The sequence below is a fragment of the Notolepis coatsorum genome (genome assembly GCF_963971535.1).
Source record: "Notolepis coatsorum genome assembly, contig: SCAFFOLD_4387, whole genome shotgun sequence".
Taxonomy (NCBI): Eukaryota; Metazoa; Chordata; class Actinopteri; order Aulopiformes; family Paralepididae; genus Notolepis; species Notolepis coatsorum.
Genome location: NW_028169761.1, coordinates 1 through 13,572, shown reverse-complemented (window position 1 = coordinate 13,572; position 13,572 = coordinate 1). Strand labels below are relative to the sequence as shown.

Here is a 13,572-nt window from a genome sequence, read left to right as displayed (position 1 = left end):
GCCAAATACTTAACTGTCAAATGACAGTAAAATCAAATACATTTACAGATTACACAACCTTTATTTAATGGTTAATATTTTGATAAAGGGTAATTTACTGTATTTTTATGCATTTACACTTAACGTAGAAAAAACAGGAGTAATCTGTAGTAAAATAATACAGTACAAAACATTTATTTTTTTTACAGTGTACGTGTTACGAACGAGGTAAGTGAGTTCCAAGTGGTCGAGGAAATGAGACAGAGAATAGGGTTCTCTTCCAAAACAGTTCCACTGTTTATTATAAGGGTAACAAGAGTATTCAAGAACAGAGAGAGAGAGCTTAGGTCAGCACTTTGTTCAGCTGTAATCTTGTCCGTAGTGTTAGGTGAAGCTCTAGCAAATGACAGAGATAGAGCAAACATTAAATAGGCACATACCAAACATTCCACGCTGTCAATAAGTGACGGCAGTCTGACATCCAATGACAGCACCCAGGTGTGACAGACAATTAGTGTAGACAGCAAATCAGTGGTGACATACAAGGTGAACCCACAACAACAGGAAGTGACCCAGGTAGACAGTAGGATACTATCCTAAGGAGGATAGGATCCAGAACGTTATACAGTACGTTCAGATACAATGCCAAGAAAATTCTCCACCATCGGAGCTGCCAATTTTCCCGCCAAACACACCTCTTCAAACAATATCCGAAATAGACAAATTAAAAACACTAACCTTCTTACTGTCTTTTTACTATTATGTACCTTACTACTATGCTATTATACTATATATATATACTACTATGCACTCAGAGTGTAACACTCAAGTTCGACACTATTTGACGAACATTGCCACTGACCGTTAGCTGCCAGACCAGAGATGTACCCCTCCTTGTTGTTCACAATTTGTAAGTCGCTTTGGATAAAGCTAAATGACTGAATGTAAATGTAAATGTAAGAGATAAACATTGTCTCACTTTACTCACGTCCGTTTGACAGTTGATAACTAGCAGCAACACTGGAGTGGAGACATGCTAATGCATTTGGTCTCAACAGTGGCATTGTTGAGATATTTTTAAATGTAACCTATTCAATATCTATATGCCACAGACCACTCATCGCAGTCTACTTCATATCCATTGTTAAGATATACCTATATTTGCTCCATCTCGCCTGGCGAATTTCTTCTTCAAGTTGAACAAGTTCGACTCCGTTCGCGTCTTTCAATTGACTTTGTATGCATTTGCGTACAAAGTTTTGCTTTGCATTGTATTTGAACGTACCATAACACTGTACTGTAACCTCTCATTCAACTTGCAAGAATCTGAAGAATCTCAATAATCCTCTTCTGTTACCTAATTCTTTCTGCCTGACTTTTTATATTTGTGTGTGTGGTGTGTTTGTGCATGTGTGTGTGCGTGTGTGTGTGTGTCTAAAAGGTGGGAGGTAAATCCATTCTACTGTGATACCATAAAGAAGCTGTATCCCTACAACTCAGGCAACAGGCTCCTCAACATTATCGACATGTCCATCTTTGACTTCCTTATGGGTGAGTAGAGTCGCGATCCTCCAGTGTCCTTGTTCATATACTTTCATATACTATTCATAGTGTTGGATTGCAGGACATCTTGGTTGGCAAACAACAGGTGATTTTAATCAACTAACAGGTGATTATGATTAAATGACAAGGAGCCAATGGTTATGATTAAATGATGAGTCAATGGTTATGATTAAATGATGAGTCAATGGTTATGATTAAATGATAAGCAGCCAATGGTTATTGTAACTGAGGGGTACAATTCCCTGACTGTATTGTTAGATATGATACTTACTACCACTACCTCTTGTACTTTAGACTCTGGCCACCCAGTACTAGGCATAAATAATTATGGTAAACACTCCCACGTAGATGAAACGATCCAACACAAATGTACCAAGTCGAAAGTCTGCGTTTAATAATAATTAATACATAGCAAAAGGTATGTAGAGCAATCACTTAATTACATTTATGATTTGAAATAGGATGCACTTTTATGGCAAATGAGTATTCGTTGGTATATCAATAGAGAACGTCCAATCTCTGGTGGCGCAGGCGGTAAATATACAACCTGGAATATTTAAGGAATAATAGCAATGATACTTTAATGATTATAGAACTGGATACACTAGGGGGGATTCCGGTCGCTTGTAAGACAACTGGAGAAGGGGGGGGGGGGGGGTAGAGTCTGGCTGTATCCGTCTGGCCGAGGGTATCCTGGGAGAACCCACGGTTGTGCGGCTCGGTGCCTCAGCGATCCTCGATCCACAGATGAAAGCAGTTGGACTCTCTGTGGGCCGGCTTCCTCCGGTCCACGATGGAGAGACATGAAGCGACCTCGTTGTGTAGAGCGTCTCCTCACCTGTCGTCCTCTCCGGGGGGGGGGGTTTTCCAACACACGGCAGTGTTGGTCTTTATCCATAGAATAATCACTGTATACAAAGCATAATCCGTGCCTGGGAAGGCGGGCTGTCGTCGGTAGAATAATCCGGTATGCAGGTCCACTCGCTCGTCGGCTCTGGGGCTCCTCGGGTGCAGCCTCACATGGGGTCGGCCACCCTGGATAAGCAGCCAGTTCTACCCGAAACGATGGGGGTGCTGACTACGATAGTATTCTCACCGCACGAAGCACTACATATGAATAGACTATTATTAGCTTAATAGACTACGTCCAACTCGACGATATAGTGCCAAATATGACTATTCAAATATTAATATACACGATGTCTCAATACCGATGGTAGGCCGAACTTGGCCTTACTCCCACACGTGGCGTCGCGGGGAGGCTTTACGTCTGTCACTCTATTGGAGGGTAAGAAACTGGACTAAAAGGGAAGTCCTACTTTAGTAGCGCAGTATATATACGCACTATGAACAAATAGTACCATTAGTGGTGCGGTAGCCAGATTCCTACGCGGAACTAGGACTTGTTCGTACATGTTGAGCGGTACGTTTGAACTGGGTCTGGGGGGGTATGGCAGCCTGGCACCAAGGTCTCGACCAATAGTAGAATGGAGACTATTATGGGATGTTCAGTAGGCTAGAATGGATATTCAATGCATATTGTACAAGGAATATACAAGGGATATCAGGGAATATTAGAGAATATACAAATACAATTAAATATATATATATAAATAAATATATATATTCGGTTTGATCTGGCCCTTCACAACAGCCACCCCCTGATTGGTCCCAGACCTAATCAGTTAAGCAGAGACAGATTAATCGCGTTGTCTATTTACACATAAGGGTTTGCTGTAGGGGTCAGTCAACTTCACAAAGTCATAGGGTTATAGGGTCATGGTCATCATCGATTGTGTCTGGGAGTCGGGGCAGTTCTATGAGCCTCGCCACAGGACGGGTGTAAATGCGCCCTTGGACAAGCACTTCAGCTGCTCGGACCTTGCCGTCGGCACCGGTGATCACTTTGCTTACGCGGCCGGCCGGCCACATAGCTCTGGGCAGTGATTGATCAATAATCATGACGACTGTTCCTTCTGTCAAATTGTCTCTCTCCTTTACCCACTTCTGGCGGGTCTGTAGAGACGGTAGGTAGTGCAGTAGGAATGTCCTTTGTTGTGCACTCTCTATGGTAGTGCAATCATCTATGTTGGGGTCTGCGGAGATAACAGTGCTCAATCCACAGAACATAGGTTTCTTATTCTCAGCCTCCTCTTGACTGGCTTCCCTCGGGATAGGCGTGGGCCACTCTCCTTCCGGGAGCTTTAGGAATGCTGGGCCGTCACTGTAGACATTGCGACGGGTGAGGTCATCTAGGGGCATTCCCCGGGTGATGACGTCAGCTGGGTTCTGTTTTGTATCAACGTAGCGCCACTCTGTTTCTCCGGTTAACTCTTCGGTTAAGTCTTGAATCTCGGTGACTCTGACTCCCACGAAGACTTTGTACTTGCATGAGTCCGATTTGATCCAGGCGAGTACTGTCGTGGAATCTGACCACAGGATTGTTCTAGACACCGGTATGGTGAGCTCACGTTGGATGAGCGTGGCTAGGTGCGCTCCGGCTAGGGCTGCGCAGAGCTCTAGACGTGGGATAGATTGTTGCTTGCATGGGGCTATTCTCGAGCGGGCGAGGACAAATGCTGTGTAGATCTCTCCCCCCTCTTCTTGGGCCCGCAAGTAGGCTACTGATCCGTATGCGACCTCTGAGGCGTCACTGAAGACGTGTAAGTCCATTTTACATGTCTCTGGCCTCACCGTGGGTGGGAAGTAGCTTCGGCGCATATTAACGCCTGGGAGTGAGTGGAGCTCCATCTCCCACTCTCTCCAGGTGGATGTAAGGTGTGCGGGAATGGGGTCGTCCCAGCCCTGGTCCTTGTCCCACAATGCTCGTACAATCATTTTTGCCCTGGTGGTGTACGGTAGAATACATCCTAGCGGGTCATATTGTCGGGCGAGTGTTGTGTACACACTCCGTCTGGTGGTCGGCGCCGCCGCCGGCCTTCCCTGCTCCGTAGTCAGGGGCTTGTGTCTGTAGTGAAGCGAATCTGTTTTGAATCGCCACACCAATCCCAGGGTCATCTCCTGGGCTTCTCCCGGGATTGTAGCCATCCAGGTCTCGCTGCTGGCTGCCTTGTCCTCGGAGGAGAGGCTGCACAGTACTTGCGGATCGCTGCTGGCCCACTGCCTGAGATCAAAGCCGCCTTTGATCAATGAGGCGCGGAGTTTAATCAGGAGAGCCTCGGCTTCTTCCTGGGTTGAAAGGCTTTGTAGACAGTTGTCTACGTAGAAGCTGTTCTTTACGCTGTGTCGGACCTCTTCGTCCGCTGCTGGGTCCTCTGCTACATGTTTCTGTAGTGCAAATGTAGCACAGCAGGGGCTGCACGTCGTTCCGAAGGGGAGGACTTCCCATTGGTAGATGGCTGGGTGCTCATCTCCTGGCTTCTCTCTCCATAGGAACCGTAACAGGGGCTTGTCCTCCTCTACTAATCTCACCTGCAGGAACATTCCTTTAATGTCCCCGCTGATGGCCACCTTTTCCTGGCGGAAGCGGAGTAGAACGCCGAGTAGGGAGGGGCCGAGTGTGGGACCGGGCAGTAACTCTTTATTCAGATTTTGGGATCCGATCTGGTAGCTGCAGTTAAATACTATGCGGTCTTTACCGTTGTGATGGACCTTGTGGTGAGGCACGTACCACGATTCAGTGGTCTGGTCAGCCTCTTTAATGTCCATCTTTGTGACGTGTCCCGCTGTGATGAGCTTCTCAATCTCGGCGCGGTATACACTCTCTTGGGCGGGGTTCTTGGCTAAGCGCCGCTCCGTGTTCAGCATGTACCGTTCTGTGGCGTCTGTCTTGGCGTGGAAAGTAGGCATTCCTTCTCGCCGCAGGAGTGGCGTGGCGTATCTCAACACGCCGTTGACCGGGACTCTCTTGGTCCCTGTCTCGAGGAGGTGAATGGCGTAAATGTCATCTTTAGAGCGAATGTCTTTCTTTCCGTTCTTAAAGGGCATTTGTTCCAAGGTCCATAGCCGCTCTACGTGTTGCAGGAGTGCGGTTTCTCCCTCTGTGACTCGGGAGTGGAGACATCTAGTGGCTGTACTTCGGTTGAGAGATTTGGCGAGCGGGCCTTGGAGAGTCCATCCCAAATGGGTCTCGACTGCTGCAGGACAGCCTCGGGGTCCGGTATGAACCCGGTCTATCGGGACAATGAGGTCTGCATGGTCGGAGCCTATCAACAGGGTCGGCATAGCATTGTCTATGAGCGGGATCGGTAACTTGCGCAGATGTGCATATTTCTCCATCAGCTTGGCGACGGGGTATGTGTACCGCGACAGTCCTATTTCTTGGCTGGTGAAAGCGTCTGTAATCTGGTACCGTCGCTCAGGCTGGCCGCTTGCTGCGATAGAGAGTGAGACATTCTCGCCCTTTATCGTCTTCAAATCTCGTCTTATTGTCCGAATTGTCATTTGGGTTTCGCTTCCCCGCAGCCCTAGCTGGGCCGCAGCGGAGGCGAGCAGAAGGGTCTTCTCTGACCCGTCATCGAGGACGGCGTAAGTGTCCAGGACTTTATTCTGGTAGCTTAGTGTCACACGCACTACTTTTAGGAGTACTCGGGCTCCACTGCTGCTGGCGGGATCGATGTACATGACGCTCGCTTTGCTGCTGGATGGTGCGGGTGAAGGGCGCCTTCTGTTACTGTCGTGAAGTATGTCCAGATGGGCTCCATCGCACTTGGTGCACCTTTTCTTTAAGCGGCATTCGGCTGCCATGTGTGAGCGCGCACAGCGAAAACAGCGCTTGTTGGACTTTATCCATTGACTTGCTTCCTCCGCGTTCAGCTTGGGGAAGGAGTCACATTGCGCTAGCCAGTGTTCTTTCTCACAGTAGGGGCACACTATCTTCCACTTCTCCGTTCTGGAGGGGGTACTGTGGCTCCTGCTGCTCGGTACTGACTCCGATTGGTGCATCACAGTCACCGATCTTCTTCCATCATTTAGTCGTCTGGTTCCTTCTCTGGAGCCAGGGGTGCTCCGTCCGAATGTATCTAGCCGTAGGCTGCCGACTTCTCTCGCCAGGAAGTCTGCTAGATCGAGGAGGTTCGGTTCTGGGCCATTCGGGTCTCGGTGGTCTCTCTGCCGCCTAAAACGCTCCTGTCGAGCGGGCGGCAGCTTCTCCAAGATCCTTTCCACATTTGAGTTGGCGTAAAGTTCATGCCTCCCCTTCTCTCTCTGCGCTCCCAACATCCCTACCAGGGACTGCACTCTGATGGACAGGTCGTCCAGTGCTCGATTGTCTATTGCTGGGGGTAAGCGGTCGATGTGTCGGATCTCCTGGATCACGTAATCCCATATGCGCCCATACCTCTGGTCCAATGCTACCAGCGCTGCTGTGTATGGGGTGGTGGAAGTCGCGTAGGCGAGCGCTATATTATGTGCGCGGGGTACCTTTAAGTGCTTCAGTAGGATGGCGTATTTATGGCGTTCATCCAATACATCCACCAACATGGTCTCCAGACACATGCGGAGTTCTGTATACTGGGCCCGGTTCTCTTGGGTGAAGTCGGGTACCATAGGCGTGCCAATGTATGACGCTGACTGTGGATACATCGGCGAGCGTTGGGGGAGAGGCCTCCTAGGCGAGTCTCCTCCCGCTCCTTGGTATGGGCTGGTACCGGCAGTGTACCATGGCCCGCTTGTCCAGGTGCTGTTCCTCGGTGCGGGTCGTGCGTCGTGCTCACCCGTGTATAGAGTCGGGGGTCTGTAGCGCAGCTCCGCGGGAGTATAGCCTGGGCTGTACCGGACCTCCTGGTCCGGTAGAGTACTGTGCTGTCGTCGGGCGTGGTTCTCCTCCTCTTCCTCTTCGTCTTCAGTTAGGTCATCCAGTGCTTGTAGTCTCTGGTTTAGCCTCTCCACAGGATATGCTGCTCCTTCCCGGTTGCTAGGTCTCGCTTGGACCGGTGGGGGGAGGTGGTCTGTGGGGGGTATAGACCTCGTCTGTTGGTCAAGTTCAGGGTTGTTTACTCGGCTAGGGGATGCCGCCCTGGAGGTGTGTCTAGACGAGTTCCTGGAGCCTCTGGCGGAGGGAGAGGGTGTTGTCCGTCTGATCAGCTGTTCTATTAGTTGCGCTTGCTGTCTGTCGCGCTCTGCGTCCCGTAGAGCACCAGCAGCTGCTCGCTGGTTGTCTGCTCGGTCTCGGGCCACATTCTCTTCCATCTGAATGCGTCTTATTTCTAGACGTATATGCTCTTCTTCGCTCCGCTGCTGGATCTGCAGTCGGTCGCGTTCAGCAGCGGCGTTCAGGCTGATGAGGAAGGCCTGCTGTAGGGTCCTCTCTGCCTCGCTGGGAGAAGGCGGTTGTATAGGGGAGCCTTCCCTCGGGGTACTCCTTGCGGAGCCTTGGAGCTCTATCTCCACGGTGCTCTCCCCGTCTTCTTCCGTGCCGAGTTCTCTCTCGGTAGCGTTGTATTCCTCCCGGGACTCATCGGGGACTACTTCTTCAGTACTGGCGGGGTGTGAAGTCATGTCTGGTTCCCACTGGTCCCCACCGTGAGCTTGGTCAGTTACATTAGAACCCGTAGGGGCCTCTATGGTCGGGGTAGTCTGGGCGTTGGGGTTAGACATACTTTTACTTTCTAGTTTTACCGCGTTTACTGTTAGTAGAAGACTAGGTTGTTGACTGACAGCGTAAGCCTCTAAGTACTGAGGGAGCCGTCGTTCGCGCTGCGGGCGTTGGTTAGGAGGATCGTTTCGTGGAGTGTTCATCATAGGCCATTTCAATATTAATAACACTATATTAATATTACACTAATTACCCTCCGGCTCGAAGGACCAATTGTAACTGAGGGGTACAATTCCCTGACTGTATTGTTAGATATGATACTTACTACCACTACCTCTTGTACTTTAGACTCTGGCCACCCAGTACTAGGCATAAATAATTATGGTAAACACTCCCACGTAGATGAAACGATCCAACACAAATGTACCAAGTCGAAAGTCTGCGTTTAATAATAATTAATACATAGCAAAAGGTATGTAGAGCAATCACTTAATTACATTTATGATTTGAAATAGGATGCACTTTTATGGCAAATGAGTATTCGTTGGTATATCAATAGAGAACGTCCAATCTCTGGTGGCGCAGGCGGTAAATATACAACCTGGAATATTTAAGGAATAATAGCAATGATACTTTAATGATTATAGAACTGGATACACTAGGGGGGGATTCCGGTCGCTTGTAAGACAACTGGAGAAGGGGGGGGGGGGGTAGAGTCTGGCTGTATCCGTCTGGCCGAGGGTATCCTGGGAGAACCCACGGTTGTGCGGCTCGGTGCCTCAGCGATCCTCGATCCACAGATGAAAGCAGTTGGACTCTCTGTGGGCCGGCTTCCTCCGGTCCACGATGGAGAGACGTGAAGCGACCTCGTCGTGTAGAGCGTCTCCTCACCTGTCGTCCTCTCCGGGGGGGGGGGGTTTTCCAACACACGGCAGTGTTGGTCTTTATCCATAGAATAATCACTGTATACAAAGCATAATCCGTGCCTGGGAAGGCGGGCTGTCGTCGGTAGAATAATCCGGTATGCAGGTCCACTCGCTCGTCGGCTCTGGGGCTCCTCGGGTGCAGCCTCACATGGGGTCGGCCACCCTGGATAAGCAGCCAGTTCTACCCGAAACGATGGGGGTGCTGACTACGATAGTATTCTCACCGCACGAAGCACTACATATGAATAGACTATTATTAGCTTAATAGACTACGTCCAACTCGACGATATAGTGCCAAATATGACTATTCAAATATTAATATACACGATGTCTCAATACCGATGGTAGGCCGAACTTGGCCTTACTCCCACACGTGGCGTCGCGGGGAGGCTTTACGTCTGTCACTCTATTGGAGGGTAAGAAACTGGACTAAAAGGGAAGTCCTACTTTAGTAGCGCAGTATATATACGCACTATGAACAAATAGTACCATTAGTGGTGCGGTAGCCAGATTCCTACGCGGAACTAGGACTTGTTCGTACATGTTGAGCGGTACGTTTGAACTGGGTCTGGGGGGGTATGGCAGCCTGGCACCAAGGTCTCGACCAATAGTAGAATGGAGACTATTATGGGATGTTCAGTAGGCTAGAATGGATATTCAATGCATATTGTACAAGGAATATACAAGGGATATCAGGGAATATTAGAGAATATACAAATACAATTAAATATATATATATAAATAAATATATATATTCGGTTTAATCTGGCCCTTCACAACAGTTATGATTAAATGACAACGAGCTGTGGTATTGCGCCATATTGTTTCAAGTTCAAGTTTCTTTATTAGTTGTCATACAGAAGTACAGAATACTTTTATATAAAATGCTTCTTTCTGTTTTGCTCCAGAGATTGTGCTAGATAAAAATAGATAAGTATAAAATAAGTATAGTAAGTATAAAATAGAAGTCAAGTACGTAGACAAAAGTGTTCAGTATATACATAATATACAATGTACAATGCAGAGTAGAAGTAACTGAGTTACAATACAATATACTATACAGTACAAAGCAGAAATGGGATGAGGTACAATTTAGGTACACTTTACTGTAAGGTGTAATGAGGTATGGGTTGTAGTGCAAATTCTTTACCAATAAATATAAAGTGTATTTAGTTGTTCTAAAGTGGGTGCTGCAGTGAGTTGTTTGTTTAAAGTGCCATCAGAAAACCTTCTCCACCCTAAAATATATCGTTATTCACAAGGTGTTTTCTGGTGCTCTATGTGGTTCCCAAAGTCGGGGTCGCGACCCAAAGGTGGGCCGCGAGCAGCCACGGATGGGCCGCGAGATGATTTAAAAAAAACAAAAACAAAATAAAAAAAAACTTTTTTTTATTTTTTATTTTTTTATTAATAAAAAAATTGTCAGGCCACTGAACTTAGAAGCAGGCCAGGACAGTGTTTCTAGTTGTATTCTAAAATTCTATTCTATTGTATTCTAAAATGTGACTATATGGTTTTATATTAACTTAATAAATAAACAAAAACGAAAAATCTACTTATTTCAATGAACATTTCACACTAAATAACAGATTATGCACATAAAACGCTGAAAACAACCGAAGCAACAATAGTATTTTATTATCATTGATGGGATATTATCATTATTATTTTGCAACAAGTTAGCCCTCTCATAAATAGCACATATAAATGAATAACTAACTTGAACTAACTTAATAGGATTGAAGTGATATTTGGCTTAAAAAATCGGTCGCCTGGCAAAAAAAAAAAAAAAAAAGCCAGACGATGTGCATTGGGCCGCGGCTCTCTGACGCCTTATTTTCTGGGCCCCGGCCTGAAAAGTTTGGGAACCCCTGCTCTATGGGACGTTTTTGGTGACTTTTTGGTTTATTTTTTAATGGTTCTCTGTGGCACCAAAAAGGTTCCCCTGTGTGACTACGGCCAAAGGGCCACCCTTTAGATGGTGTATAGAGTCGTATCGAACCTTTTCTCTTTAGAGTGTGTCGTGAACAGGTGTCGATTCTCTCGTCCTCCTCCTACAGGCAACATGGACCGACACCACTACGAGATCTTCACCAAGTTTGGAGACGACGGATTCCTTCTCCACATCGACAACGCCAGAGGGTGAGAAGAGATCCATTGATTGATTGAGTACGGCTCAATACAACACAATTGTTAAAGGGGAACTATCTTATAAATGGCCTTTTTCAGTGTTTAGCATTGGGTGGGGGGGGGTTGGACATTTACAGGGGCCAGTTTCGAATCACAGCCTCCCGTAATAGGTGCTCTTTGAGAGCGGTTTCGAAGGAGGGTTAGGGATTCACATTCTTTTACGGCTGTGGGTATATAGGGCGTCACACAGATCCTTCAGTGATTGTGAAATAAATGTTTCCTAATAATAACTGTCTGACGCTTAAACCTCCTGCGTGCGTTTAGGTTCGGGAAGCATTCTCACGACGAGATGTCCATCCTGGCGCCGCTGTCTCAGTGCTGCATGTAAGTATACTGTACGTACAGTAGAACCCCAGGAGTCCGTCCGCTTGTCGCAGCTCGTCTGAGCAGCTCCTCTGCCTCCATCTTGACTCACGAAGTGGCTGATACTCTGAAGTGGCTGAGAAAGCTGAACTCTTTTAATGTTAGTGCGAAGATCCTGAGCACTTTTTATAGTTCTTTTATTGAAAGCCTCCTTAACTTTTTCTTTTATCTGCTGGTTCAGTGGCACTGACTATTAAAAATAGGAACAGCCTACAGTACATAGTGAAAGTGTGCTCCAAAATAATTGGAGTAAAACAGAGAGACCTATGTTCTCTCTGGACGGACCAGGTGGTCAAGAAGGGGACGAGCATCACTAGCCAACCCCTCCACGCTCTGTCTCAGCGGTTTTCACTGTTGCCTTCTGGCCGCCGGTTATGACCAGTGTGCGATCCATAACATCATCTTTGGGTGAGCCCGTCGTCGGGGGGGGGGGGGGGGGGGGGGGGGGGGCGCGCCAGCGCGCCTCTCAGCGGAAAAAAAAACTCAGAGCGTGTTTTTATAGTCACATATTTGTCATGTGTAGGTGGGTTTTCCAGCAAACTCACCACTCTCGCTGCCGTTGAATTCGTAAGGGCTGCTACCACATAGTAGTACTTGGTGCATCCGCGGTAATATTCCTGAGAGCGAATTGGGCTTCGCGCGAACCAAGCGTTGGCACTCTGCGCAGCTTGAGTGAAACTGCGTTCAAAGTTCTGCGATCTGCGTTCTGTTGTTCAGTTGACATGTTCGATATAATCTCCGAAATACGTCCCAAGGGTCACAAATGTAGGAATGCAGTAATGATAGCGTAGACGGAGTCGTGTTCCGATGCAAAAACACTAGTTTATTACGCACGCTACTGTCTCACAAACAACACTTCCATTCAACTTTCACTGTCTCTCTTTATCTACGTCATCCCCCCGCTAAGGGTCATGGGAGATGTAGTAAACACCACAAAAGGCTAGAATGCCGTGAATTGTGTCCCAGTAAGTAGCCACTACACGCAAATCATTAATCATACATCCAAAATAGCATACGTTTATTATTATACACGATGATGATACAGCTCCCAGGGGAGCTTTAGAGACCCCCAGGTGGAGCTGATGTCTGATCTAGGGGAGCTATAGCTCCCCGGGCTCCCCTCTTGGATCGCACCCTGGTTATGACGTCCCACCAAGTAGGACCAACCGCTACGCCAAATCGTTTGTCCCCTCGGCTATCAGACTTTTAAACACAGACAGTTAGTCATTTTTAAGTAGCCTTTTGCACTTGGTTGTCTGTTTTTACTTTTACTTTTACTGCTGGATTGTGTATCACATGGAGTGTTTCTCTTTTTATTTGCCGTGCTGTCGTTGAGATGTCTTGTTGTTTGTTTGTCTTTGTTGCTTGTCGGCGGAGCTGCAAATATGAATTGCCCCACGCGGGATCAATAAAGTTGTCTGAATCTGAATCTGAACTCCTCATGAAAGCACAGAGGAGATTCAATATTCCTCCGTTTGACCTACTCTCACCCTAAAGTACTCTTCTTCTCCTCTTCCCCCCCCCCTATCCATCATACCCCATATCTCTTCTTTTTCCTCCCTCTCTCCCTGACTCTCTCCTCCTGTCATCTCTCTATCTCTCTCCCCCTCTCTGTCTCTCTCATCCTCTCTCTCCTCCCTCTCTCCCTGTTCTCTCTCCTCCTGTCCTCTCTCTCCTCTCCTCCTGTCCTCTCTCCCTCCCTCCCCCTCTCCGTCTCTCCTCCTGTCCTCTCTCTCTCCCTCCCCCCTCTCTCTCTCTCCCTCTCCTACTCCACGCCCCCCCCTTTATATAATCACACCTCCTCCTCCTCCTCCTCCTCCTCTCTCTTCCTCATCCTCCTCCGTCCATCACCCCGCACGCACTCTGTCCCCCCCCCCCCGCCCCCCGCCCCACGCCCCACGCAGGATCAAGCGCTCCAACGTTGCTGCGGCTCCAGCTGCTGGCCCAGCCGCGGTACCTCGGCTCGGCGCCGTGATGAAGGAGTCCCTGGAGGCGGACCCCCTGGGGCCCGTGCTGACGGAGGCCCACCTCCTGGCGCTGGACCGCCGGCTGCAG

General features: G+C 48.2%; 1 protein-coding gene across 1 annotated transcript; it reads left to right on the top strand.

The window, feature by feature from the left end:
* Window positions 1-1,420: 1,420 nt before the first annotated feature.
* LOC311248034 (pseudokinase FAM20A-like) lies at window positions 1,421-13,566 on the top strand (the record flags this gene model as incomplete). Its single annotated transcript, XM_084338995.1, is given in 6 exon segments — window positions 1,421-1,530; window positions 11,025-11,106; window positions 11,419-11,478; window positions 13,422-13,434; window positions 13,436-13,474; window positions 13,477-13,566. Coding segments are annotated over 6 exon segments (394 nt in total), but the record flags the coding sequence as incomplete, so codon positions are not given.
* Between the last annotated feature and the right edge of the window lie 6 nt (window positions 13,567-13,572).